At 52.0% G+C, this 26,193-nt stretch overlaps 1 protein-coding gene across 8 annotated transcripts in view; it reads right to left on the bottom strand.

The window, feature by feature from the left end:
* Positions 1-11,035, bottom strand: part of H6PD (hexose-6-phosphate dehydrogenase/glucose 1-dehydrogenase) — a 35,672-nt gene extending 24,637 nt beyond the window's left edge. For 2 of the 8 annotated variants that reach the window (XR_010148302.1, XM_003307794.6), the window contains exons 1-2: positions 10,726-11,035; positions 199-835 (exon numbers count right to left, since the gene is read on the bottom strand). Coding sequence is in view for 5 of the 8 variants with exons in the window: in XM_003307794.6 (XP_003307842.1) it covers positions 199-825 (627 nt within the window). In the remaining 3 variants the exon portion in view is untranslated. Of the gene's footprint in view, positions 1-198; positions 2,762-2,796; positions 2,944-5,739; positions 6,025-8,536; positions 8,749-10,725 lie in introns of those variants that run through there. The other 6 variants (XR_010148301.1, XM_009447848.5, XR_010148300.1 and 3 more) reach the window with 4 other exon arrangements.
* Between the last annotated feature and the right edge of the window lie 15,158 nt (positions 11,036-26,193).

Consider the following 26,193-nt stretch of genomic DNA (forward strand, 5'->3'; position numbering starts at 1 on the left):
GACAAGGACCCAACAGTCCTGCCCTGCTGCTGTCTTTCCTTTACCCCCTCGCCTCCTGCCCACCTTCAAGGAGACCATGGGAGCTCTGAGTTCACAATGCCTTGGGGCCTAGCTCCACAATGAGCGAGCGGCTTTGTTGCTGGGGTCTACCAGCGCCCAGCTCACCCTAGCCCTGGCAGGCTCCACGCTGATGCTCACCTGCTTGCCTAAGTAATGGTCCACCCGGTACATCTCCTCCTCCTGGAAAAAGGTCCCGAGTTCTGTGGCCAGCTGCCGGGCTGAGAAGTGGTCATGGCCAAAGGGTTTCTCAAGGACAACCCGCAGCCAGGCGCCCGGGCCTGGCCGGCAGCTACTGTTGATGTTGCGGGCAATGTCTTCATAGGCGAAGGGTGGCACCGAGAAGTAGAAGATCCTGCCAGCCTCCCGGAGGCCTGTGTGCTGGAGCTGTGCCTCGATGTCCTTGTTCAGGGCCTGATAGTCCTCGGCCGTCTTCAGTTGGCGGTACTGGCTCAGCTGCAGGAACTGATCCTTGTGCTCTGCACAGTGACTGGGTGCCATGTCCTTGGGGCAGGAGAGGGATTCCAGGGCCTTGGCCATGAGCTCTTGACCCTGCCTGGGGGCTGTCAGAGCAGCTCCATGGAAGCTAAAACTGTGACCCCTCCCCGCTTCATCCAGGTACAGCTGGAACAGTCCCTGCCATAAGTACTTCTTAGCCAGGTCCCCAGTTGCTCCCAGCAGGATTATGGAGACATGTCCCTGGAGCTCCTGGGCTTGCAGGCAGCCCAGAAAGGCCAAGCACATCGCCACTATGAGCATATTCCACATGCCTGGGTGCCTGGGGTGCAGAGAGAGACAGACGAGGAACAAGGAAGGATCAGACATGGTTCAGGTGGCTATGATGTGGAAACAAACACTTCCTGCCTGGCAAGAAACCACCACGTGTTTCTTAAGAAAATGTTACAGGCCCACAGCTTGTCCCTCCCTCCTGACAGCTTGGCTTCTGTTCCAGGAAGTCAGCAGGTAGGGAGCCTGCCCTGTAGACAGGGACTCTGCCTGGGAAAGTTAGAGGCCACTTGCTAGAGATGAACCACTTTGCTGCCAGGAGCATAGGAAAGTGGCAAAGGCCACCAGGGAGGGCCGCAGGCCTGGGAGTGGAGCTGTCCATTTCATGACCAAGGCCAGTCTCCTCCAGGAGCACAGGTCACCCGGACAAGCAGGGCAGCCCCAGCCTAGGTATAGTGGCAGGTCCTCAGGCGACAGTTGGAACAGTGAGAGGGTAGGACCACCTCCTCTCACCTCTCACTTGCCTCTTCTCCATGTCCACTGGGCTCCAACTACCAAATGATGACTAATAACTGCTACAGCATAGTGACAGAAAACATGGACTCCAGACTAACTGCCTGAGTTTGAATCCCAGCTCAACCCCTTAGTAAGTGCACAATTATTTAACCTGGCTGTACCTCAGTTTTCTCACCTGAAATGGGGGTAATAGCGGTACCTACAGCACAGCGTTGTTATAAGGATAAAAGGAGTTCATGCTTATAATGAGCTGAGGCCTGTACCTATCACCTATTAAGCACCGAGTGGTAGGTGTCATCCTGGAAGAGTGATACCAGCAAACGATTAGTGCTGGCACTAAGTACTTATGTGTATTAGAGCTCAATGAATCCAGACAAGAATCCTGAAAGAACCACATGGGGTTCTGTGACAGTCCTCCCATTCTGCAAATGGAAAAGCTGAGGCTCAGGTCAATGAAGGTCCCAGGGTAAGAAAGCAGGGGAGCTGGGACTGACTGTGCAGCCACTGCATGACATGCCCAATGACCTCTCCAGCACCGCTATAGAGGGGACCAAATCTGCCTCTTGACCCTGACGTCAGACCCCCCCCTCCCACCGCCCCCCCGCCTCTTCCTCATCTCTCTCAAAATTCATGTCCAAGAGGGTCCTAGTGAGTGACCAACCCAAGGTGAGGACCAACAACAGTGTCTGAGCCAGTGGCTACAACCTCCCCCAGGTAAGCAAACCCCCTGGGCTAGTGTTCAGCCTAAACTGAGGCACTCACATGCATGAGAAGTAGAGGCCTAAGGTGGGTCACAAACACACCAAGTATTTGTTTGTTCTGCCCTTCTGTTCTAACCAAGATTGTAGGGCTTCCTGCACTGAATTCTTCCTCCACAGTTCTCTGGCTCTCTAGCTTCCAACCAAGGCCAGTGTTGGAGGGAAAGGAAGAAGGAAGTGAGGGGGAAAGTCATCACGGCCGGTATGCCCATGGGAACTAGTCAGAACTCCACGGTGGAAATGGGGCTCAGCCTGCAGGTGGGAGCAGTGACGAAGGAACTGAATGGCTGATTTAGCGCCTATTATATGTCAGGCATTTACCAGGTAAAGGATTAACAAAATCTTTAACAACTTTAGGAAGCCATAATCTGGTAATACAAATGGAGAAGTTGAGGTTTAAAGAGATAACTTACAAAAGTCCCCACAGAACCAGCCCAATGACCTCTCCACCATCCCTATACAGAGGGCACCAATCTGCCTCTTCACCCTGACGTCAGACCCCCTCCTCCCACCACCCCCTCTGCCTCTTCCTCATCTCTCTCAAGATCCATCTCCAAGAGGGTCCTAGGGAGTGACCAACCCAAGGTGAGGACCCAACCACAGTGTCTGAGCCAGTGTCTACAGGACACACGACGCGTCCATCACTGGAGCTTTCACTAGAGGATCAGGGCCACACGGGTGGCTCCCCAGCCTTCCTCTCCCACTCTCCCTGTATCTGCCCTCACCCCTAAATACACACATGGACCACAGGACCATTCTGCTTTTTCCTCCTGCTTTCCAGTCCCTGTCCTTGGCCCTTCAAGCGTTTTTTCCTCAACCGGCAATCGCTCGTCTGGAGAGAAGGAGAAGCTGCAAGGTCAGTGCAGGAGAGAGGCAGCAAGAAATCTGAAGCCCAGAGAACAGCCTGGAGAAGGAGGAGCCGCCAGCTGGCAGGCTGCGCTTCAGAGCTGCTGATCGGATCCTGGTAGCCAGGGCTCTGGACGTGCCTGGTACAAAGGGAGGAGCTAAGCCTCCAGAGTCCTGGCATGGGCAGGTGGGGGAGCCCCAAGGGCCAGCACCTCTGCCCTCACCCCAGAAGACTGCAGACAGCTGTGACGGATGGCCACCTGGCCTGAACTGACTCCTGGCCCTCTCTTTAATCCTGTTCTGACTCTGAGGTTTGCCACAGTCCTCCCTGACCAGTCCTGTTGTGGGTCCCCGGTTCTGAGGTTGGCCTCCCTTATCTGTTATGTTGCCAGCACTCCTTTAAACAAATCCAAGATATTGGGTATTACAACATGATTGCTTACTCTGTGGTTGCAAAACAACTAGAAAACAACTCTTTCCTAAATGGGTGGGGGTAGTATGTGTGGGTATTTTTTTTTTTTTATGTTTTTTTAACCTTTACGGTGTTTCTCAAACTTTAATGAGCATTTGAATTTCCTGGGGATCTTTTTAAAAGGACACTCTGATGCAGAAGGAAGAGGACCTGAAGTGCTGACAGCTGGTCCAAGAGCACACTTTGAATAGTGAGACTCCGGAATACTGAGCAGCGGGCACCAGAGCAGCAGTTCTCATCAAAGGAGGGCATCAGAACAAACACGCGGTCCTCGCCTCCTGCTCCCTTTCTCAAGACAGAGACATTCTGATCCAGTAGGTGTAGGGTGGGTCCTAACACAGGTGTTTCGAAACAGTCTCAAATGGTTTCATGCGCCCATCCCCTTGTAAAAACTGGTTGTTCCTGAATCCAATAATAATACCTATGTTAACCAAGTAGTCGGCGTGTGCCAGATGACTTAAACGCACCTTTCCAATCATTCCAGGAGGTTCTGTGAGGAGTCTCATTCTACAGACAAGGAAACTGGGAGGTGAAGGAAACTGTCAAGCCACAAAGCCTGGACCCTCAGTCACGATGCTAAACAGCTTCCTTAGTCAAGCAGAAGAAGGAGGCATTGGGGTCCAAGGACCTGGGCTCAAGACCACTGCCTAACTTCGTGATCTAATTAAGTCAGCTAATTAGGCCAGGCACAGTGGCTCACGCCTATAATCCCGGCACTCTGGGAGGCCAAGGCAGGAGGATCACTTGAGCCCAGGACTTCCAGACCAGCCTGGGCAACACAGCGAGACCCCCATCTCTACAAAAAATATTTAAAAATTAGCTGGGCGTGGTGGCACATGTCTGTAGTCTCAGCTACTCAGGAGGCTGAGGACTGCTTGAGCCCGAGAGGTCCAGGCTGCAGTGAGCCATGATCGTACCACTGCACTCCAGCCTGGTGACAGAGCAAGATCCTGTCTCAAAAAAAGTAAATAAAATAAATAAATAAATAAATCAGCTAATTAAATCAGGGAGATGCCCTCCACCTTTCCATAAGGGTGGGTAGGTGATTAGAGCCTTAGCGTCCACATTTCTTCATCTACAAAACAGGGCAAATACCATCAACCCGAGGTGGGGGTGGGGGGAGGGGCAGTGAAGACTGAGATGATACATTTGACAAAAATGCTATACAAATGTTAATTAATTAATTAAATGCAAAGTTCCTCCTGGCCCCCAAGGGTAGTATAATACCATTGCTCTCAGGAAAAACATTGTGAACCTCCCTCCTCTCCTGGGGCTACAGAGCCAGGCCCTGCAGACAGCACTGGAGAACCAACCCTGGTTCCTAACTCAACACTCCCAACTAGTCTGGAAGCAGCAGGAGGAAGGCTGGCTTGGTCATCCTCCCTGCTGCCCTGACAGGGAAAGAAGCAGGCCCAGAGAAGCCCAGTTAAGTCAAAGTCAGGGACAGGGGGACCCCAGCCTCTGTAGCAGAGGCACCCACGGCTCCAACACATCTCCTGGGCTCCAGGCCTCCTCCTCATGCTGCACGGCTCTGCTTCAGAAGGTTTTCTTCTGAAGCACTTCTCCCCTCTGCCTCCTTGCCTGCTCTGAGAGGAATGGGCTGTGAAATAAACCTTCCGAAATTACATACTTGAAGTTAGCCAAAGAGCATGGAAGTAGCCTTCCAAAAGCTTATCCAACTACGAATCACTTCTTCTCAAAAAATTAACAAATCAATGAGAAAATCTTCAGTGAAAAGTTTGAGCAGCTGTAAGGGGAGGGGGCATTACACTGGGAACCCGAATATGTGGTGGCTCTTGTCTGCGCCCTGCCTCTAAACAACCACATAACCTTGAACAAGTCATTTAGCCTGGCTGGGCCTCAGTTTTCTCATCGAGGAAATGGGAGGGTGAGATAAAGGATCTGTGTGATCTTTTAGTGTCCCTAAGTCCTGTTTTCCGAGGAAAGGTGATCCGCACCCTATTATCCGGGAACTGCCCTCCACTTTTCTATAAGGCAAATGAGTGCTTCGAGCCTTGACCTCTGCAGCCAGGCAGGGAAACAGAGAACTAAAATATGAAGCCAAGAGCTGAGAATTGTGCGTCATTCAGCAGTTAAGACAAAAACTCTTGAAGCTATGACTTACGTGTGTGGAGGATGCAATTTCATTTACAATTCTTATTTAAGATACTTGCCAGAAATACACTCACTACGAAACAAAGTGCTGTGGGGGCATCCTGTAGGGAGGTGGAAAAGGCCTTCTTCTGATGGCTCATCTTAGAGCCAGGGCCGACTGCAGGCACGTGAACCCAGTCCTGGGCACCCTTCACTGTCTCCAACTCTAATCCTGAGAGGCTCCTACGAGTCATCCTGGGAGAGACTTACCAGTTAAAAGGCTCTGCTAACATCCCAGAAGGTGGGGGCCAGGGGGTTTGGATCAGAATCCAGGTTCCGGCCTTTGTTCTCACGCAAGCGGAAGAGGCGTGCAGCTGTCCCCAAACAGACCCGGCACAGCAGACCCAGCCTGTGCTGAAGCTCCAGCCGCAGAGCGTTTTCTGGTAAACCACAGGAGGAAGCAGTTCTAATCCTCTATGCCCAGCAGACAAGGGGTGGGAGAGAGGAGCTGGGAGGTAAAGGTCAATGTCTGCTGCTGCCCTGTTCCCTTTCCCAGCTTTTGACGTTACCTTCTGTGCGCCAGGCAGGAGGAAGGGAAATTTTCTTCAAATCATGACCCATGAGTTTGGAATTTTTTAAAAAGAACATGTGGGAGTAAAACAAAAGTTCAAACTAAAGATCATTTGAAACTAAAGCACAAGGTGATGTGCCTAGTCTTTTTACAATAGCCAACTCAAGGTTTTCGTTTTTGTTGTTTTTTGTCTGTTTTTTGCACTCTTCCTGTTCTGGTCCATTTATGCTGAACCCATCAATGCAGATAAAAATCAAGCCTGCTATCAGTGACCTCTGATCTGCATTCACTGCCCTAAGGGCCAGAATGGGGACAAAAGCTTCCAGATCGGGCTCTGGGGTCCTTGTTCCTCCCTCATCTCAGAGAATCCTCATCCCATCTTTAGGCACCTGTCCTGTAATCCCAGCACTTTGGGAGACTGAGACGGGAGGACTACTTGAGCCCAGGAGATTGAGACCAGCCTGGGCAACATGGCAAAAACCCGTTTCTACTAAAAATACAAAAGTTAGCTGGGTGTGGTGGCGGGTGCCTGTAATCCCAGCTACTTGGGAGGCTGAGGCAGAATAATTGCTTGAACCCAGGAGGCGGAGTTGCAGTGAGCAGAGATTGAACCACTGCACTCCAGCCTGGGTGACAGAGTAAGACTCCGTCTCAAAAAAAAAATCATTGAATAAATTAAAAAGAAAGGTAATAAATACTCAAAACTCATTACTTCCTAATCATCTGACTACATTTCACTAATAGCTATGCTCTTGATATTATTTATATCCACTGCATCTATGAGGTGAAGATATTCTATTATAGTGTATTTGAAGTTGGCCAACGTCGGAATATTTACCCCACAGATATAGGCAAAGGCTATAAATCAGGTTCCCCACTACCAACCCCACCCCTCACAGAGTCAGTTGGTAAACATTACCAGCATACAACTGCCTATCCGTCCAAGTCTTTATTTACAGCCCGAACTTCCCCTAAACTCCAGACTCATGCAGTCAATTGCTATTCTGAGAGCATGAGTGGGATGTTTGCCAGACTTAATATGTACAAAACTGAACTGATTTCTCTCCCAATCTGCTTCCAATGTAGCTTTCCCCATTCTCAGTAAATGACAACTCTATCTTTCCAGGTGTTCAGACCCAGAAACCTTGAGGTCATCTGATCTGTCAGCAAATCCTGTAGTTTCTATCTTCAAAATTTATCTAGAATACAACTGCTCCTCACCACCTTCCACCACTCCACTCCAGTGCCAGCCACCGTCATCTCCGTCTGGATTACTACAGAACTTCCTAATTGGCCTCCTCTGTCTACCTGGACCCTCTATGGCTAAGCCTCAACACGGCAGTCAGAGTGACCTTTTTATAGCTCCAGCTGGATCATGCCATTCCTCTGTGCAGATGTCTGCAGAGTCTACACATTCTGGCCTCCCACCCATTACCTCTTTGATCTCTTCTCTTACCATCCTGCCCGTCTAGGCTCTGGCCGCCCAGCCTCCTGCCTCAGGGCCTTTGCACTTGTTCTCTCCGCCTGGCCAACTCCCCCATGTCCCCCACCAGGTCCACGTGGTTTACTCCCTCACTAATTTCAGTTCTTTGCTAAAATGTCATCTTCTCAGTGAGGCTTACTCAGACCACTCTAAAATTGTAAACCGCCCACCCCCATCCTCCTCTCCTGCTTTATTTCTCCCCACAGTACATCGCTTTCTAATATACTGTATGATAATTACATTCATTTTGCCTATTGTCTGCCATTCCTTTTCCCAAGAGTGTGCGTGCCAATGAGGACAGGGACTTTTGTTTGTTTTGTTCTCCGCAGTACCTCCAGTATCCAAAACAAGGCCTGGCATACAGAAGGCGCTCTGTAAATATCTGCTAAATGAACAAATAAATCCCATTTGCACAGGACCACTGTCATTTCTGCATTTGAAATACGGCACAAAGGAATATACCTCTAATGGTGACTTCAAGCACTGTGACACAGCACACATTAGCAGCAGCTTACTACTTGGAACAACACTTTTAATAATAAAAGAGCTATTTATGGAGTATTTAACTATATGCCAAATGCTAGGCTATCGGTGTGACATGCATCACACCATTTAAATCTTGCCACAACCATATGAGGTAGGTAACATGATTATCCCCATCTTAGCAGGGAGTAGAGAGGAAACTAAGGCAAAGAGAAGTCAAATAACATGGCCAGGCGCAGTGGCTTACGCCTATAATCCCAGCACTTTGGGAGGCTGAGGCAGGAGGATCATTGGAGGTCGGGAGTTTAAAACCAGCCTGGCCAACATGGTGAAACCCCGTCTCTACTAACAATACAAAAATTAGCCAGGCGTGGTGGCAGGTGCCTGTAATCCCAGCTACTTGGGAGGCTGAGGGAGCAGAATCACTTGAACCTAGGAGGCGAACGTTGCAGTGAGCTGAGATCGCGCCCCTGGGCAACAGAGAAAGACTCCATCTCAAAAAAAAAAAAAAGAGAAGTCAAATAACTTACCAAAGGTCAAGCAGCTACAGGTGACAGGATTTGAATACAGGCAGTCTGGTCCCAGAGCTAACCTTCCTGTAAAATGTGACTACATCCCTGAATGGCAAAATGTAAAACACTGTATTACATTTACACTGTATCAGTGTAGATACTGAACAGTGGTTTAAACCAGACAGGCTGTTTCTCTGCTCCATGAAGTCAAGCTGTTCCGAACACTAACTGCGGTAACCAGCCTCTGCCTCCCGGGTCCGCTTTGCCTTTCACAGTTCTTCCTTCTGACATCATGAAGACATCATACATAAGCCTCAGTTGCTTTGTTGAAACCTGGAAGACCTTCAAGGGCTAGTTTTTGGAGAACTGGTTACATGAGAATATTCTGGATTCAAATCCCCGCCACTCAGTAACTATGTACCCTCAGACAAGTTATTTAACCTCTCTGTACCTCAGCCACAGAATGGGAAAACAAATCGATGGGAAGCATGTAAGGTACTTAGCACAATGCCTGGCATACAGTAAGCACCCAAGAAATCCTAGCTGCTTTTTTTTTTTTTTTTTTTTTAAGGAGAAGTCTAGCTTTGTCACCCAGGCTGGAGTGCAGTGGCACGATCTTGGTTCACTGCAACCTCCGTCACCGGAGGCGGGGCGGTTCAAGCGATTTTCCTGCCTTAGCCTCCCCAGCAGCTGGGATTACAGGCATCCGCTGCCCCCATGCCCAGCAAATTTTTGTATTTTTAGTAGAGAGGGGGTTTCACCATGTTGGCCAGGCTGGTCTTGAATTCTTCAAGTGACCTGCCCGCCTTGGCCTCCCAAAGTGTTGGGATTACAGGCGTGAGCCACTGGGCCCGGCCAGAAATGTTAGTTTCTATCATTAAACCATTAGCATCACGAATGAAGTCCTTCTTGCTAGCTTCTTGAACTGCTGTTAAAACCAACTAACCAGCTGGGCGCGGTGGTTCATGCCTGTAATCCCAGCACTTTGGGAGGCCGAGGTGGTGGATCACCTGAGGTCAGGAGTTCAAGACAAGCCTGGATAACATAGTGAAACCCTGTTTCTACTAAAAAAGACATAAAATTAGCCGGGTGTGGTGGCACGCGCCTGTAATCCCAGCCACTCAGGAGGCTAAGGTGGAAGAATCGCTTGAACCAGGAGGAGAAGGTTGCAGTGGGCCGAGATCGCGCCATTGCACTCCAGCTTGGGCAACAAGAGTGAAACTCCGTCCCCCTAAAAAAAAACCAAACAACTAACCATCAACCACAGAAAGATGCCAAGGAAAAACTCAGACAGCTTTTCATGATCTTCCAATCATAACGATGAAAAATTAAAGGGATATGATGCATAATTTAAAATACGCTGTCTGGGCGTGGTGCTTCACACCTGTAATCCCAACACTTCGTAAGGCTTAAGCAGGAGGATCGCTTGAGCCCAGGAGTTCGAGACCAGCCAGGGCAACATAGTGAGACCACTGTCTCTACAAAAGGTTTAAAAATTAGCCAGGCGTGGTGGTGTGCGCCTGTGGTCCCAGCTACCCGGGAGGCTGAGGCAGGACGATGGCCTGAGCCCAAGAGGTGGAGGCTGCAGGGAACCGTGTTTGTGCCACTGCACTCCAGCCTGGGCAACCAAGCAAGACCCCATCTTTTATAAGTAAAAGATTTTTTACTTTTATATAAAAAAGTAAAAAGATAAAATAAAAAATATGCCCATTTGACACCAGTTTTCCCTCATCTGCTGCCTTTCATGAGCCATGGGCCTGTTGGGGGTGCAGGGGGAGTGGGCAAGGACACTTCTTTCCAGAAGTTCTCACTTCTGGCTAAGCATTCAAGGTTGGGTGAGCTGATTTTCAGAGATCCAGAGAGGTTTGCCTCTGGAAAACCGTTCACTGGATCCGGGTACGGGAAACGCTATGTGAAACCCGAGGGCCAATCAACGCCAAAGATTAAGCAGGTCCCGGGGGAAATCTCGGAGTTCCCCCTCTCCTGGAACTCAGTTCCGGGAGGCCCAGGGAAAGGACAGCTCGGCCGCTCGGGGCGACCCTGGAGGAAGCCTGGCCGCCTCCTGAGCAGTTCCAAAGCCGCCAGCCCCAGGCTCCGTGGGGCTGGCAGCGCAGGCTCCGGGGCTCGGCGCGGCCTCGGGCCCGGCGGTAGCGCGGGTTGGAGGCGCCGGGGCCGGGGCGGCGGCGGGGCCGGCGGGGGACGCTTACTTCCTCTCGCGCGGCGGCGCAGGCCGCTCCTCCGGGACACGGCCGGGGCGGCGCTGAGGGCCGGGCCCGCTCCCGAGGGCTCCCCTGCGCCCTGGGCCGCACCTCCTCTTCCGCAGGGCCCGTCACTCCGACAAGTGCGCGTGTCACGCGGCCACGCGCCTCACGACACTCCGATACCGCCCGCGGAGCCCGCGGCGGCCGCAGGGGAAGGCGCGAGGCCAAGGCCAGCCCGGCCGCCACCCCGCCCCAGGCCTCAGGCCTCCACCGCCTTGCGCTCAGCGAGACTTGGGCCCGGGCCGGGGGCGCGCGCGGCGGGGGCGGGGGCGGGGCGGGGGCGCCGGCGAGGCCACGCCCCCCGCTGGCGGCCGCCGGGGCGGGGCCTCGGAGCTTCCGGGGCGAGGCGGTGGGTCAGCTCCGAGCCTCCGCCCCCGCCCTTCCCTTCGGCCCCCTGGTGGCCGTGCGTCCTAGAGCTGTCCTGCCGCGTCCGAGACGCGCGCGGGACCCAGAAGTGGCCGAGGGACGTGGTTGTGTCGTGGAGGGGACCCGGGGTGCTGGCTGCTCCCTACGATCTGGCACCCGCTCTGGGACTCCCCAGGCCTCGCTTTTCCCCATCTGTATGTAGAATGAGCGGCTCGGTCCTTCCCGTCTTCAATATCCAGAGTAGGGATTTAGAAGTCGGAGCGCACACGCTGGCCACGCCTCCGCGCACAGCTTCAGATCTCTGCCACCCCTTATCACTTGTGTGACCCTGAGTTCAGTTTCTTCATCTGTACAGTGGGGACAATGGGAGTACCTGCCTCCGGGGTTGTCTGGCACTTGGGTGCTTAGTAAGCGGAAGCTTGGACCCGTGTGGCAAATAGAAGACTTTTGCTAGGACATTGCTAAGAAAGACAGCAAATGGAATCAGGGCTTCTCTGTAGGGTGAGAGGTATTTAAGTGAGAAAACGGGATCAGCTGCCTCCCAGAGCACTCAGTCCCCTTCCTGTCCCCCACCATTATCAGGCAGTAGGTGGCCCTCACCATGCTCCCCAACCTGCTCCCCACTTTTTTCTTTCTTTTCTTTTCTTTTTTTCTTTTTCTTTTTTTTTGAGACAGGGTCTCGCTCTGTCACCCAGGCTGGAGTGCAGTGGCGCTATCACAGCTCACTGAAGCCTCCGCCTCCCAGGCTCAAGTGATCCTCCCGCCTCAGCCTCCCAAGTAACTGGGATCACAGATGTTCACCACCACTCCTGACTAATTTTTCAACTTTTTGTAGAGACGGGGTCTCACTTTGTTGCCCAGGCTGGTCTCGAACTCCTGGGCCCAAGTGATTCTCCCACGTTGGCCTCCCAAAGTGCTGGGAGGAGATTCTGACCTGAGAGAGAAACTGTGCTGCAGCTTTTTATTTCCCGATGGTTCCATTAGAGGTGGGAGCGTCTGGAACTAGCAGTGGCAACTTGGCAGTGGCCGGCAGGACTGAGTGGGGCCAACAGGCATGATTACCACACAGGATGTTAGGCAAGGGGTTCCGGGAAGGCTGGGAGCTGAGGGGAGCTGGGCCTCACCGTCACCAAGGCCAGAGGTCATCCGGGCGCCCGCAGAGGGCTGCCAAGCCTCGGCAAGGATTTAGGTCACACTGAGTGGGCCTGGCAGAGGGGGGAGCCAGGGAGCCAGGCACTCTCTGGGCTACCTCCACAGCTGGAAGTGAGCAGGAGGGCTTAGGGCAGGAGCGGGCCAGAGCAAACTCGAATGATGCTGGGACTCTTGGCCTAGAGCCCTTCCCATGTTCTGTGGCCCTGAGTGTGTCAGGCACCCACATAGCTCTGAAAACCAGGGCCCAGGAAGGCACAGATAGAAGTGGGCAGGTGTCCAGAGGCATGACCGGGGGTTCGTTTCCCAGATCTCCATGTGGCCATCAGAGGGTGATCTGCTACCTTGAGGGCTTCTTATAAATAGCCCCAGGTCAGGCGTAGTGGCTCATGCCTGTAATCACAGCACTTTAGGAGGCCGAGGCAGGTGGATACCCTGAGGTCAGTAGTTCGAGACCAGCCTGGCCAACATGATGAAATCCCATCTCTACTAATAATACAAAAAAAAAAAAAAAGCCAAGCGTGGTGGCGTGCCTGTAGTCCTAGCTACTCAGATGGCTGAGGCACGAGAATCGCTTGAATCCAGGATGCAGAGGTTGCAGTGAGCCAAGATGGCGCCATTGCACTCCAGCCAGGGCAACAGGGTGAAACTGTGTCAAAAAAAAAAAAAAAAAAGCCGGGCACGGTGGCTCACGCCTGTAATCCCAGCACTTTGAGAGGCCGAGGCGGGTGGATCACCTGAGGTCGGGAGTTCGAGACCAGCCTGACCAATATGGTGAAACCATGTCTCTACTAAAACTACAAAATTAGCTGGGTGTGGTGGCGCATGCCTGTAATCCCAGCTACTCGGGAGGCTGAGGCAGGAGAATAGCTTGAACCTGGGAGGTGGAGGTTGCGGGGAGCTGAGATCGCGCCATTGCATTCCAGCCTGGGCAACAAGAGTGAAACTCGGTCTCAAAAAAAAAAAAAGAAAAAAAAACAAAGCCCCAAACCAAGTCAGTTGTAACCTGCTTACTAAGAAAACGTCCACCTGATTAGGTAACGTTGGGGTGCGGTCTGAGGGGGGAATTAGCCTAGGGGGTCACAATGCCCTCCCAACCCTATGTCCACTCCCACACCACCCTGAGATGTTTCATATTTCCACCTGTCTTTCCTCACCTTACCTTCACCTCAGTCTCATCCTGCCTCTGTACCTTCCAGTTTTCTCTGGGCAATCAATTGCTTTGCTTTCTTTCCATCATGAAGACGATTAGGTCGTGCTAAGACCCGGTCATCCTGGTGTGAGAGTACTGCCACCCAAAACACAAAAATTGAAAACTTTGTCCCTGTGGGCCCTGGCATTGGTTTCTGCACCTTTGCCTGTCTAAAGCTTTTCTTGTTTCCGTGCTGACCGCAGCTACAAGGGACCAGGTGTGCCCAGAACCCCGTGAAGGAAGCCGGGAGAAAGGAATGATGCCCCATGGGTGGGCCTGGGGGTGTCCTGTGACCAGAATTCTGTCTGTGGTTTATCTCGTGCTTTATAAGGAGCGCCCTGGGGCTCTATTTATGAAGTGGATTTTTGGGGATTTTTCTTCCTAGCCCTTTAACTGTGGTGTAGGCAGAAGTCAGGGTGAATTCAGCCTGCTTTACAGACAAGGAAAGTGAGACCCAGAGAGATGAATGACTCACAGAGATGCCTGTGGAGTTAGAAATAAAATCCCATTGCAGTTTCTATTTTCAGGTGTCACTCCCTAAGGCAGCTCTGCTGGCTTCCTCTTGCTTCTCGCGGGAGGTGGGGAGGGAGGGAAACAGGTAGAGATTTTTCAGCCACGAGTAGATCTTTTCATCCTCAGACATGAGGAGCCTCTTTTTAAAATTTTTTATTTTATTTTTTTGAGACGGAATCTCACTCTGTCACCCAGGCTGGAGTGCAGTGGCACGATCATAGCTCACTGCAGCTTCAACCTCCTGGCTCAAGTGATCCCCCCGCCTTAGCCTCCTGAGTACCTGAAACTACAGGTGTACGCCACTATGCCTGGCTAATTTTTTTCTTTCTTTCTTTTTTTTTTGTAGAGCTAAGCCCTCACTATGTTGCCCAGACTGGCCTCTAACTCCTAGGCTCAAGGTATCCTCCCACCTCGGCCTCCCAAAGTGCAAGGATCACAGGCATGAGCCATTGTAACAGACCTTTTTTATTTTTTAAGATTAGCTTCCTAAAGTCCACATAAAGTAGTTATGTAATGGTTTCCATTGTTGCCATAATAATATACCACCATTTAGTGGCTTAAACAACCCAAATTTATTATCTTACAGTTCTGGAGGTCAGAACTTGGTTCTTACCAGGCTAAAATAATGGGTCAGCCTAAATTCCTATCTGGAGGAGCCATTTCTGGTCAAGGCGTAATTCAGTACCTTGTGGTTTTAGGATGGAAATCCCCGTTTCCTTGCTGGCTTCAGCTGAAGGGCATTCTCAGCTTCTAGAGGGTACCACACTCTTTGGCTTGTGGCCCCTTTCTTCCACCTTCAAAGCCAGCAATGGGAGATCCAGTGATTTCTCTCTCCCCTGTGCCCTTTTCAGGGTCATCTCTCTGACCCAGCTGGGGAAGGCTCTCTGCGTTTTTTTTTTTGCTTTTTTTTTTTTGAGACAGAGTCTTGCTCTGTCACCCGGGCTAGAGTGCAGTGGTGTGATCTCGGCTCAGTGCAACCTCTGCCTCCTGAGTTCATGCCATTCTTCTGCCTCAGCCTCCGGAGTAGCTGGGACTACAGGCGCCCGCCACCACGCCTGGCTAATTTTTTGTATTTTTAGTAGAGACGGGGTTTCACCGTGTTAGCCAGGCTGGTCTCGATCTCCTGACCTCGTGATCCACCCACCTTGGCCTCCCAAAGTGCTGGGATTACAGGCGTGAGCCACCACGCCTGGCCGGGTCTCTGCTTTTATTTATTTATTTTTTTTAGTTTAAAAAATTGGAATTTTATTTTGATTTTTCTAAGTATGAGTAAAGCTGAGCATCTTTTCAAAGTTTTAAAAGCCATTTGTCTTTCCTTTTCTAAAATATCTATTCATAATCTTTGCCCATTTTTCTCTTTTTTTAAATTTAATTTTATTTTATTTTTATTGATCATTCTTGGGTGTTTCTCACAGAGGGGGATTTGGCAGGGTCATAGGACACTAGTGGAGGGAAGGTCAGCAGACAAACAAGTGAACAAAGGTCTCTAGTTTTCCTAGGCAGAGTGTTTGTGTCCCTGGGTACTTGAGATTAGGGAGTGGTGATGACTCTTAACGAGCATGCCGCCTTCAAGCATCTGTTTAACAAAGCACATCTTGCGCCGCCCTTAATCCATTTAACCCTGAGTGGACACAGCACATGTTTCAGAGAGCACAGGGTTGGGGGTAAGGTCATAGATCAACAGGATCCCAAGGCAGAAGAATTTTTCTTAGTACAGAACAAAATGAAAAGTCTCCCATGTCTACTTCTTTCTACACAGACACGGCAACCATCCGATTTCTCAATCTTTTCCCCACCTTGCCCCCCTTTCTACTCCAGAAAACCGCCATCGTCATCATGGCCCATTCTCAATGAGCTGTTGGGTACACCTCCCAGACGGGGTGGTGGCCGGGCAGAGGGGCTCCTCACTTCCCAGTAGGGGTGGCCGGGCAGAGGCGCTCCTCAGCTCCCGGACCGGGTGGCTGGCTAGGCGGGGGGCTGACCCCCCCATCTCCCTCCCGGACGGGGCGGCTGGCTGGGCGTGGGGCTGACCCCCCCGCCTCCCTCCCAGACGGGGCGGCTGGCCGGGCGGGGGGCTGAGCCCCCCACCTCCCTCCCGGACGGGGCGGCTGGCCGGGCAGAGGGGCTCCTCACTTCCCAGTAGGGGTGGCCGGGCAGAGGCGCCCCTCAGCTCCCGGACCGGGTGGCTGGCCGGGCGGGGGGCTGACCCCCCCACCTCCTTCCCGGACGGGACGGCTGGCCGGGTGGGGGGCTGGCCCCCCCACCTCCCTCCCGGATGGGGTGGCTGGCTGGGCAGAGGGGCTCCTGGCTGGGCAGAGGGGCTCCTCACTTCCCAGTAGGGGCGGCCGGGCAGAGGCGCCCCTCAGCTCCCGGACCGGGTGGCTGGCCGGGTGGGGGGCTGACCCCCCCACCTCCTTCCCGGACGGGGCAGCTGGCCGGGCGGCGGGCTGAGCCCCCCACCTCCCTCCCGGATGGGGCGGCTGGCCGGGAGGGGGCGCTGACCCCCCCCAACCTCCCTCCCGGACGGGGCGGGGCGGCTGGCCGGGCGGGGGGCTGAGCCCCCCACCTCCCTCCCGGATGGGGCGGCTGGCCGGGAGGGGGCGCTGACCCCCCCCACCTCCCTCCCAGACGGAGCGGCTGGCCGGGCGGGGGGCTGAGCCCCCCACCTCCCTCCCAGACGGGGCGGCTGGCCGGGCAGAGGGGCTCCTCACTTCCCAGTAGGGGCGGCCGGGCAGAGGTGCCCCTCAGCTCCCGGACCGGGTGGCTGGCCGGGAGGGGGGCTGAGACCCCCACCTCCCTCCCGGACGGAGCGGCTGGCCGGGCGGGGGGCTGACCGCCCCACCTCCCTCCCAGACGGGACGGCTGGCCGGGTGGGGGGCTGACCCCCCCACCTCCCTCCCGGATGGGGCGGCTGGCTGGGCAGAGGGGCTCCTGGCTGGGCAGAGGGGCTCCTCACTTCCCAGTAGGGGTGGCCGGGCAGAGGCACCCCTCACCTCCCGGACGGGGCGGCTGGCCGGGCGGGGGGCTGACCCCCACCTCCCTCCCAGACAGGGTGGCTGCCGGGCGGAGACGCTCCTCACTTCCCAGACGGGGTGGCAGCCAGGCGGAGGGGCTCCTTACTTCTCAGATGGGGCAGTTGCCAGGCGGAGGGTCTCCTCACTTCTCAGATGGGGCGGCCGGGCAGAGACGCTCCTCACCTCCCAGACGGGGTCGCGGCCGGGCCGAGGCGCTCCTCACATCCCAGACGGGGCGGCGGGGCAGAGGCGCTCCCCACATCTCAGACGATGGGCTGCCGGGCAGAGACGCTCATCACTTCCTAGATGGGATGGCGGCCGGGCAGAGACGCTCCTCACTTTCCAGACTGGGCAGCCAGGCAGAGGGGCTCCTCACATCCCAGACGATGGGCAGCCAGGCAGAGACGCTCCTCACTTCCCAGACGGGGTGGCGGCCGGGCAGAGGCTGCAATCTCCGCACTTTGGGGGGCCAAGGCAGGTGGCTGGGAGGTGAAGGTTGTACGGAGCCGAGATCACGCCACTGCACTCCAGCCTGGGCACCATTGAGCACTGAGTGAATGAGACTCCGTCTGCAATCCCGGCACCTCGGGAGGCCAAGGCTGGCGGATCACTCGCGGCTAAGGAGCTGGAGACCAGTCCGGCCAACACAGCGAAACCCCGTCCCCACCAAAAAAACACGAAAACCAGTCAGGCGTGGCGGCGCGCGCCTGCAATTGCAGGCACTCGGCAGGCTGAGGCAGGAGAATCAGGCAGGGAGGCTGCAGCCAGCCGAGATGGCAGCAGTACAGTCCACCTTTGGCCCGGCATGAGAGGGAGACCGTGGAAAGGAGAGGGAGAGGGAGACGGGAGAGGGAGAGGGAGAGGGAGAGGGAGATGGAGACGGGAGAGGGAGAGGGAGACGGGAGAGGGAGAGGGAGATGGGAGAGGGAGAGGGAGACGGGAGAGGGAGAGGGAGACAGGAGAGGGAGAGGGATGGGTCTCTGCTTTTAAAAACTCATGTGAGCCAGGTTTGGTGGCTCACACCTATAATCCCAGCACTTTGGGAGACCAAAGCAGGCAGATCACCTGAGGTTAGGAGTTTGAGACTAGCCTGACCAACATGGTGAAACCCCGTCTGTATAAAAAAACAAAAATAAGCCAGGCGTGGTGGTGGGCACCTATAATCCCAGCTACTCGGGAGGCTGAGGCAGGAGAATTGCTTAAACCCAGGAGGCAGAGGTTGCAGTGAGCCAAGATTGTGCCACTGCTCTCCAGCTACTTGGGAGGCTGACACGGCAGAATAGCTTGAACCTGGGAGGCAGAGGTTGCAGTGAGCTGAGATGACACCACTGCACTCCAGCCTGGGTGACAGAGTGAGACTTCGTCTCAAAAATAAAAAATCCTCATGATTAGATTGGGCGCATTTATATAATCCAGGATAATCTCTTTATATCAGGGTGCACACGCTTAATCACATCTTGCAAAGCCTCCTTTGCCACTTAAGGTAACAGACACTAGTTCAGGCATTGGGGCCTGTTTTTTTGTTGTTGTTTTGTTTTGTTTTGTTTTTTTGAAACAGAGTCTCACTTGGTCACCCAGGCTGGAGTGCAGTGGCACAATTATGCATCCGTGACCTCGTGCTCAAACAGCCCTCCTGCCTTAGCCTCTCCAGTAGCCGAGACTACAGGCACACACCTGATTTACTTTTTGTAGTGACAAAGCCTTATTCTGTTGCCCAGGCTGGTCTTGAGCTCCTGGGCTCAAGCAATCCTCCTGTCTCAGCCTCCCAAAGTGATTACAGGTGTGAGTCACTGCACCCAGCTGGGCTTTTTTTTTTTTTTGTGGTGGAGTCTCTTGCTGTCACCCAGGCTGGAGTGCACTGGTGCAATCTCGGCTCACTGCAACCTCCACCTCCTGGGTTCAAGCTGTTCTCCTACCTCAGCCTCCCAAGTAGCTGGGATTACAGGCACCCGCCACCATGCCCGGCAAATTTTTTTGTATTTTTAGTAGAGACGGGGTTTCACCATGTTGGCCAGGCTGGTTTTAAACTCTTGACCTCAAGTGATCCACCCACCTCAGCTTCCCAAAGTGCTAGGATTACAGACACGAGCCACTGAGCCTGGTTCCAGCGGGACATCTTTAGTCATTGTTCTGCCTACCACAAATTATAAATTTGCAAATTCTCAAACCCTCTTGACGATCCAGGATTTTTATCACAATTTTTATTTTTTTCTTGAGACGGACTCTCGCTCTGTGGCCCAAGCTGGAGTGCAGTGGCACAATCCTCACTGCAATCTCTGCCTCCTGGGTTCAAGTGATTTTCCTGCCTCAGCCTCCCGAGTATCTGGGATTACAGGCGCCTGCCACCACGCCTGGCTCATTTTTGTATTTTTTAGTAGAGACGGGGTTTCACCGTGTTGGCCAGGCTGGTCTCGAACTCCTGACCTCAGGTGATCTGCCCGCCTCGGCCTCCCAAAGTGCTGGGATTATAGGCATGAGCCACTGCGCTGGGCCCACAATTTTTCATAACAGCTGTATTGAGAGAAAACTCACCTACTATGCAACCTACTCATTGAAAGTGTGCAATTCAGTGGTTTTTAGTATATTCACGGAGTTTTGCAACCATCACCACAATCAAGTTTACAGTATTTTTCACCCCGACAGCAAACCCTGTACCCATTAGCAGTCACTCCCCATTTTCCCCCCACCCGCTAGGCCCTAGGCAATCACTAATCTATTTTCTGTTTCTATGGATTTGCCTATTGCAGACATTTCATCTAAATGAATCATACAATATATGGCCGTTTGTGGCTAAATATGTTATATATAGACACAGGCATATATGTGTGTCTATGTAATGTTTTCAGGGTTCATTCATGTTGTATTGTGTATCACTGCTTCATTCCTTTTTTTTTTTCTTTTGAGACAGAGTCTCGCTCTGTCGCTCAGGCTGGAGTGCAGTGGCCTGATCTTAGCTCACTGCAACCTCCGCCTCCCGGGCTGATTCTCAGCCCTCAGCCTCCTGAGTAGCTGGGATTACAGGCATACGCCACCATGCCCAGTTAATTTTTGTATTTTTAGTAGAGACAGGGTCTTGTCATGCTTGCCAGGCTGGTCTTGAACTCCTGGTGTCAAATGATCTGCTTGCCTCAGCCTCCCAAAGTGCTGGGATTATAGGCATGAGCCACTTCACCTGGCTGCTTCGTTCCTTTTCATTGCTAAATCATATTTAATTTTATGGATATACACCACATTTTGTTGATCCGTTCATTCATTGATGAACATTTGGGTTGCTTCTGCTTTTTACTGTTATGAATAATGTAGTTATGAATATGTGTGTATATGTTTTTCTATAGATGTATGTTTTCATTTTTCTTGGGTGTATACCCATGAGTGGAAGAACTGGGTTAGCTGGTAATTCTTTTTTTTTGAGACAGTCTTGCTCTGTCACCCAGGCTGGAGTGCAGTGGCAAGATCTCGGCTCACTGCAACCTCTGCCTCCTGTGTTCAAGCAATTCTCCTGCCTCAGCCTCCCGAGTCGCTGGGATTACAGGCGTCTGCCACTATCCCTAGCTAATTTTTTTTTTTATTTTTTAGTAGAGGCAAGGTTTCACCATGTTGGCCAGACTGGTCTCAAACTCCTGACCTCAGGTTATCCACCTGCCTCAGCCCCCCAAAGTACTGGGATTACAGGTGTGAGCCACCGTACCTGGCTCTTCAGCTGGTAATTCTATGTTTAGCCTTTTCAGGAACTGCGAGACTGTTTCCCAAAGTTACAGCACCATTCTCTGTTCTCACCAGCAGTGTACAGGGGTTCCAATTTCCCCCACATCCTCACCAACACTTACTATTGCCTGACTTTTTTTTTTTTTTTTTTTGAGACAGAGTCTCACTCTGTTGCCCAGGCTGGAGTGCAGTGGCACGATCTTGGCTCACCGCAACCTCTGCCTCCCAGGTTCAAGCAATTCTCCTGCCACAGCCTCCCAAGTAGCTGGGATTAAAGGGGTGCACCACCATGCCCGGCTAATTTTTTTGTATTTTTAGTAGAGATGGGGTTTCACCATGTTGGCCAGGCTGGTTTTGAAATCCCGACCTCAAGTGGTCCACCTGCCTCGGCCTCCCAAAGTGCTAGGATTACAGGGTGAGCCACCACGCCTGGCCCCGACTTTTTTATTATAGCTATCTGAGTGGGTGTCAGGTGGGAGTTAATTGTCATTTTGCTTTCATGTCCCTGATGGCCTGTGGTGTTGATCATCTTTCATGTGTTTATTGGCCATTGAGTGTCTTCTTTGGAGAAATATCTAGTCAAATTCTTTGCCCAGTTTTCTTTTTTTCTTAAGAGAAGGAATCTTTTTTTTTTTTTTTTTTTTGAGACAGGGTCTGGCTCTGTCACCCAGGCTCAAGTGCAGTGGTGTGATCTCCACTTACTGCAACGGCAGCCACCAAGGGGGCTCAAGCCATCCTCCCACCTCAGCCTCCATGGTAGCTGGGACCTCAGGTGCGTGCCACCACACCTGGCTGATTTTTGTATTTTTTGTAGAGATGGGATTTCGCCATGTTGCCCAGGGTGATCTGGAACACCTGAGCTCAAGTGATCCACCCACCTCGGCTTCCCAAAGTGCTGGGATTACAGGTGTGAGCCACTGCACCTGCCCACATTTTTCAGGGTTTTTATTTTTGTCTTTTTTAATTGTGTTGTTAGAGTTGTTTATACATTCTAGATACAAATCGCTTACCAAATGTATGATTTGCAAAAATTTTCTCCCATTCTGTGGATTGTCTTTTCACTTTCTTGATGGTGTCCTTTAAAGCTTAAGTGTTTAACCCCCATGATGTTCAGCGTATCTATTGATTTTTGTTTAATCCTGATGATGTTCAGTGTATCTATTTATTTATTTATTTATTTTTGAGATGGAGTTTCACTCTTGTTGCCCAGGCTGGAGTGTAATGGCATGATCTTGGCTCACTGCAACCTCTACCTCCTGGGTTCAAATGATTCTCCTGCCTCAGCCTCCCAAGTAGCTGGGATTACAGGCATGTGCCACCACACCCAGATAATTTTTGTATTTTTAGTAGAGATGGGGTCTCATCATGTTGGTCAGGCTGGTCTGGAACTCCTGACCTCAAGTGATCCACCTGCCTCGGCCTCCCAAAGTGCTGGGATTGCAGGTATGAGCCACGGCACCCAGCCATCTATTGATTTTTGTTGCTTGTGCTTTTGGTGTCATAGATAGTAAAGGCTTTGCCCAATCCAAGCAAACTCATGGAGATTTATGCTTGCATTTTCTTCTTCTAAGAGTTCAGTGGTTTTGGCACTTGCATTTAGGTTTTTGATCATCTTTAGTTAGTTTTTGTAAATGATGTGAGGTAGGGGGTCCAACCCCCTTCGTTTGCATGTGGATATCCCATTGTCCACGGGGACAGCCCAACAATGCAGGCTGTTCCGTGGTGTGCTCCAAGAGCTGTGGCTTGCATAGACGTGCAACATGGTATGCCCAAAGTGCCTCCCTGGTCCAGAAGGTAGACCCTGGAAGACCAATGCCTGGCAAATAACAGGCCCTCAAAAACTGTTTGTCAAATGCACGTGGTGTAAGCTAGGGAGCCTGAGCCACCGAGTCCAGGTGCTGGAGTCTCCTTCGCTCTGCAGAGGCTCCAAGGGACTTCAGCTTGGCCACAATCTGTTGGTGCCCCTGGGGAAAAGGGACAAACTATCAGTGCTACTACTTCCTGAGCGGGATCTCAGGAGAAAAAAGCCCCAGATTTTGTTTTGAGGCTGCCTGGGGGAAGGAGAGTCGAGGGAAGAGAAGAGAGGAGACTGGGGAGCAGCTGGCCTGGATATGAACCAGGACAGGGGACCTTGAGTAATGAAGAGGGAAGCTCCTGTACTCAAGGTCGATGTTTCTTGCCTTAAGCTTCAAGAGGCAAAGGCAGGGAGAAGCTCTTGGCTGGCAGATAAAATGAGAAGATAAAAGTGCTGGCAGCCACCCCAGACATCTCTGCACCAGCAAAAGCTGCATCATCTCCTTCGGGCCAAGTAGAGACGCAGCCTGGGGACATCCAGGCGATGGATGAGCCTGGGGTCTGGGGGAAGGACAAGGAACCCTCAGAGGGGAAATATGCTGGTCAGCAGGACCTCACCAAACAGCCGCTGGCTTCCCATTGGCTTCTCCAGGAAGCAGGCACTGTCTGTCTTTCCCCAGCCCTGACACTGCAGTGGGTTGGTCTGGGGCCAGAAGTTTGGAAGCCTCTGGTGAGGCGGCAGTTCCCAAGTGGCTGCAGGGTCACAGCAGGAGACAACCCTGCATTGGTCCAACCCTGGCACCTCTCCGCTGTCCAGTCCTGAACGAGGTAAGGCACCCCTCATTCATGCAGCCAACACCATGCACCAGGCATGTGCCAGGCTCAGGGGGCACAGCAGCGAACCAGGCCCCTGCTCTCAGGGAGCTCAGATTCTACTCCAAGTAGGCAGGCATGGTGGGGAGACAGACAATAAACAAGTGAATCGTGACAGAGAGTGGCAGATGCCACAAAGCACATAAAACCAAGTGATGGAAGAAAATGTCTGACTGCGTCCTTAAGGGTGGCCTCTCCAAAAGGTGATGTTTGACTGAAACTAGAGGGAAAGAGGCCAGTCATGCAAGAGCTGGAGGAAGAGCATTCTGGGTGGACAGAACAGCAGGTACAAAGGCCCTGAGGCGGGAACTGGCTTGGCTTCATTGAAGAACGGGAAGGAGGCCAGCACGCAGAGCACTGAACTCAGCACCCAGGAGCAGATTGCAGGGCTGAGACCTGCAGGGCCTCGTAGACCACAGTAGGAACTGTGGGGTTCACTGTAATTTGTAACAGAAGGTTCTAGGGAATTTTAAATGAGAATTTTAAATGAGAGAGTGACGTGATCAGTTTTCATTTTAGAAAAGTCCTTCGGGCTCCTGGGTCACAGGCCTAGAGGAGAAGCACATTGGTCAGGTGTGGAGGAGTCTCTGGGAGGGTCTGATGGGCTTGCTGCACAGTGCTGCGGTCTTTTAAAATGATGGCTTTATAGGCCAGATGCGGTGGCTCACGCCTGTAATCCCAGCACTTTGGGAAGCTGAGGTGGGCAGATCACTTGAGGCCAGGAGTTCGAGACCAGCTTGATCAACATGGTGAAACCCCGTCTCTACTAAAAATACAAAAAATAGCTTAACATGGTGGTGCACACCTGTAATCCCAGCTACTCGGGAGACTGAGGCAAGAGAATCACTTGAACCCAGAAGGCGGAGGTTGCAGTGAGCCGAGACTGTGCCACTGCACTCCAGCCTGGGTGACAGAGAGAAACTGTGTCTCAAAAAAATAATAATAATAAATAAGTGAAGGTTTTATTATTATTTAGATTTGGCAAAGCCCAACAGATCAGGATACAAATGCCATTGAAGGATAATTGTTTAGACTCACAGACTCCAAGAAGAGGGAACACGCTTGGCTGGGCGCGGTGGATCATGCCTGTAATCCCAGCATTTTGGGAGGCTGAGGCAGGCAGATCACGAGGTTGGGAGATCGAGACCATCCTGGCTAACATGGTAAAAACCTGTCTCTACTAAAAATACAAAAAAATTAGCCAGGTGTGGTGGCACGCATCTGTAGTCCCAGCTACTTGGGAGGCTGAGGCAGGAGAATCACTTGAACCCGGGAGGCAGAGGTTGCAGTTAGCCGAGATCACGCCACTGCACTCCAGCTTGGTGACAGAGCGAGACTCCGTCTCAAAAAAAAAAAAAAAAAAAAAGAAGAAGAAGAGAAGGAAGAGGAAGAGGAAGAAGAGGAGGAAGAAGAGGAAGAGGAGGAAGAAGAAGAAAAAGAAGAGGAAGAAGAAGAAGAAAAAGTCAAAGAAGAAGACAAAGAAGAAGAAAGAAGAAAAAGACGAAGAAGTAGAAGAAGAAAAAGATGAAGAAGAAGAAGAAAGAAGAAGAAAAGGATGAAGAAGAAGAAGTAGAAGAAAAAGAAGAAGAAGAAAAGAAGAAGGAAGAAGAAAAGGATGAAGAAGAAGAAAAAGATGAAGAAGTAGAAGAAGAAAAAGATGAAGAAGAAGGAAGAAGAAAAGGATGAAGAAGAAGTAGAAGAAAAAGATGAAGAAGAAGAAGAAGAAAAGGATGAAGAAGAAGAAGAAAAGAAGAAGAAGAAGGAAGAAGAAGAAAAAGACGAAGAAGAAGGAAGAAGAAAAAGACAAAGAAGAAGTAGAAGAAAAAGATGATGAAGAAGAAGAAGACGAAGAAGATGACAAAGAAGAAGACAAAGACAAAGAAGAAGAAGAAGGCCACACCTAGGGAGTCCACGCGGAAAAGCACCAGCATGGGTCACGGGGGTAGAGAAAGCAAGGGGCAAATGTGGTAGAGCCCTGACTGTGGTTTCTGTGGAAAGAGTGGGTGAGGCAGGGCAGGCTGGTCTAGGATTGGATAGTGTGGATGATTCCGGCGGGCTCTGGGCAGAGGGCTGTCCCCAATCATCCGGTCCCTGGCCTGGGTTGACCAGGGCAGGTGGATGGGGGCCGTCCAGGGAGACCCTGGTTGAGGAGGTGATGGGATGCGGGCTCTGAGTGGGTTGGCATGAAAGGTAGGCTCCCAGGCGAGGCCTTTACTATCTCTAGAAACTGGCCAGCCCTGGGAGGGGCAGTCCCTTAGGGTCAGCAAGGCCCCAAAGGTCAAAGCATCAGAAACACAAGGTTAACACAGAGGACGTCTGTGTTCTATGGAGAGAGGTTAGGGAGAGGAAATGGATGGGATTTGCTGATGGATTAGATGTAAGTGACCAGGGAAGTGGTATAATCAAAGATGATGCCTTGGCTGGATGTGGTGGGTCACACCTGTATTCCCAGCACTTTGGGAGGTTGAGGCGGGCAGATCACTTGAGGTCGGGAGTTCAAGACCAGCCTGGCCAAGCTGGTGAAACCCTGTCTCTACTAAAAATACAAAAATTAGGCCAGGTGTGGTGGCTCATGCCTGTAATCCCAGCACTTTGGGAGGCCAAGGTGGACAGATCACGAGGTCAAGGGATCGAGACCATCCTGGTCAACATAGTGAAACCCTGTCTCCACTAAAAATATAAAAATTAACTAGGCGTGGTGGCACACACCTGTAATCCCAGCTACTTGGGAGGCTAAGGCATGAGAATCTCTCGAACCTAGGAGGCAGAGGTTGCAGTGAGCTGAGATCGTGCCACCAGGCCTCCAGC

The sequence above is a fragment of the Pan troglodytes genome, chromosome 1 (assembly GCF_028858775.2).
Source record: "Pan troglodytes isolate AG18354 chromosome 1, NHGRI_mPanTro3-v2.0_pri, whole genome shotgun sequence".
Taxonomy (NCBI): domain Eukaryota; kingdom Metazoa; phylum Chordata; class Mammalia; order Primates; family Hominidae; genus Pan; species Pan troglodytes.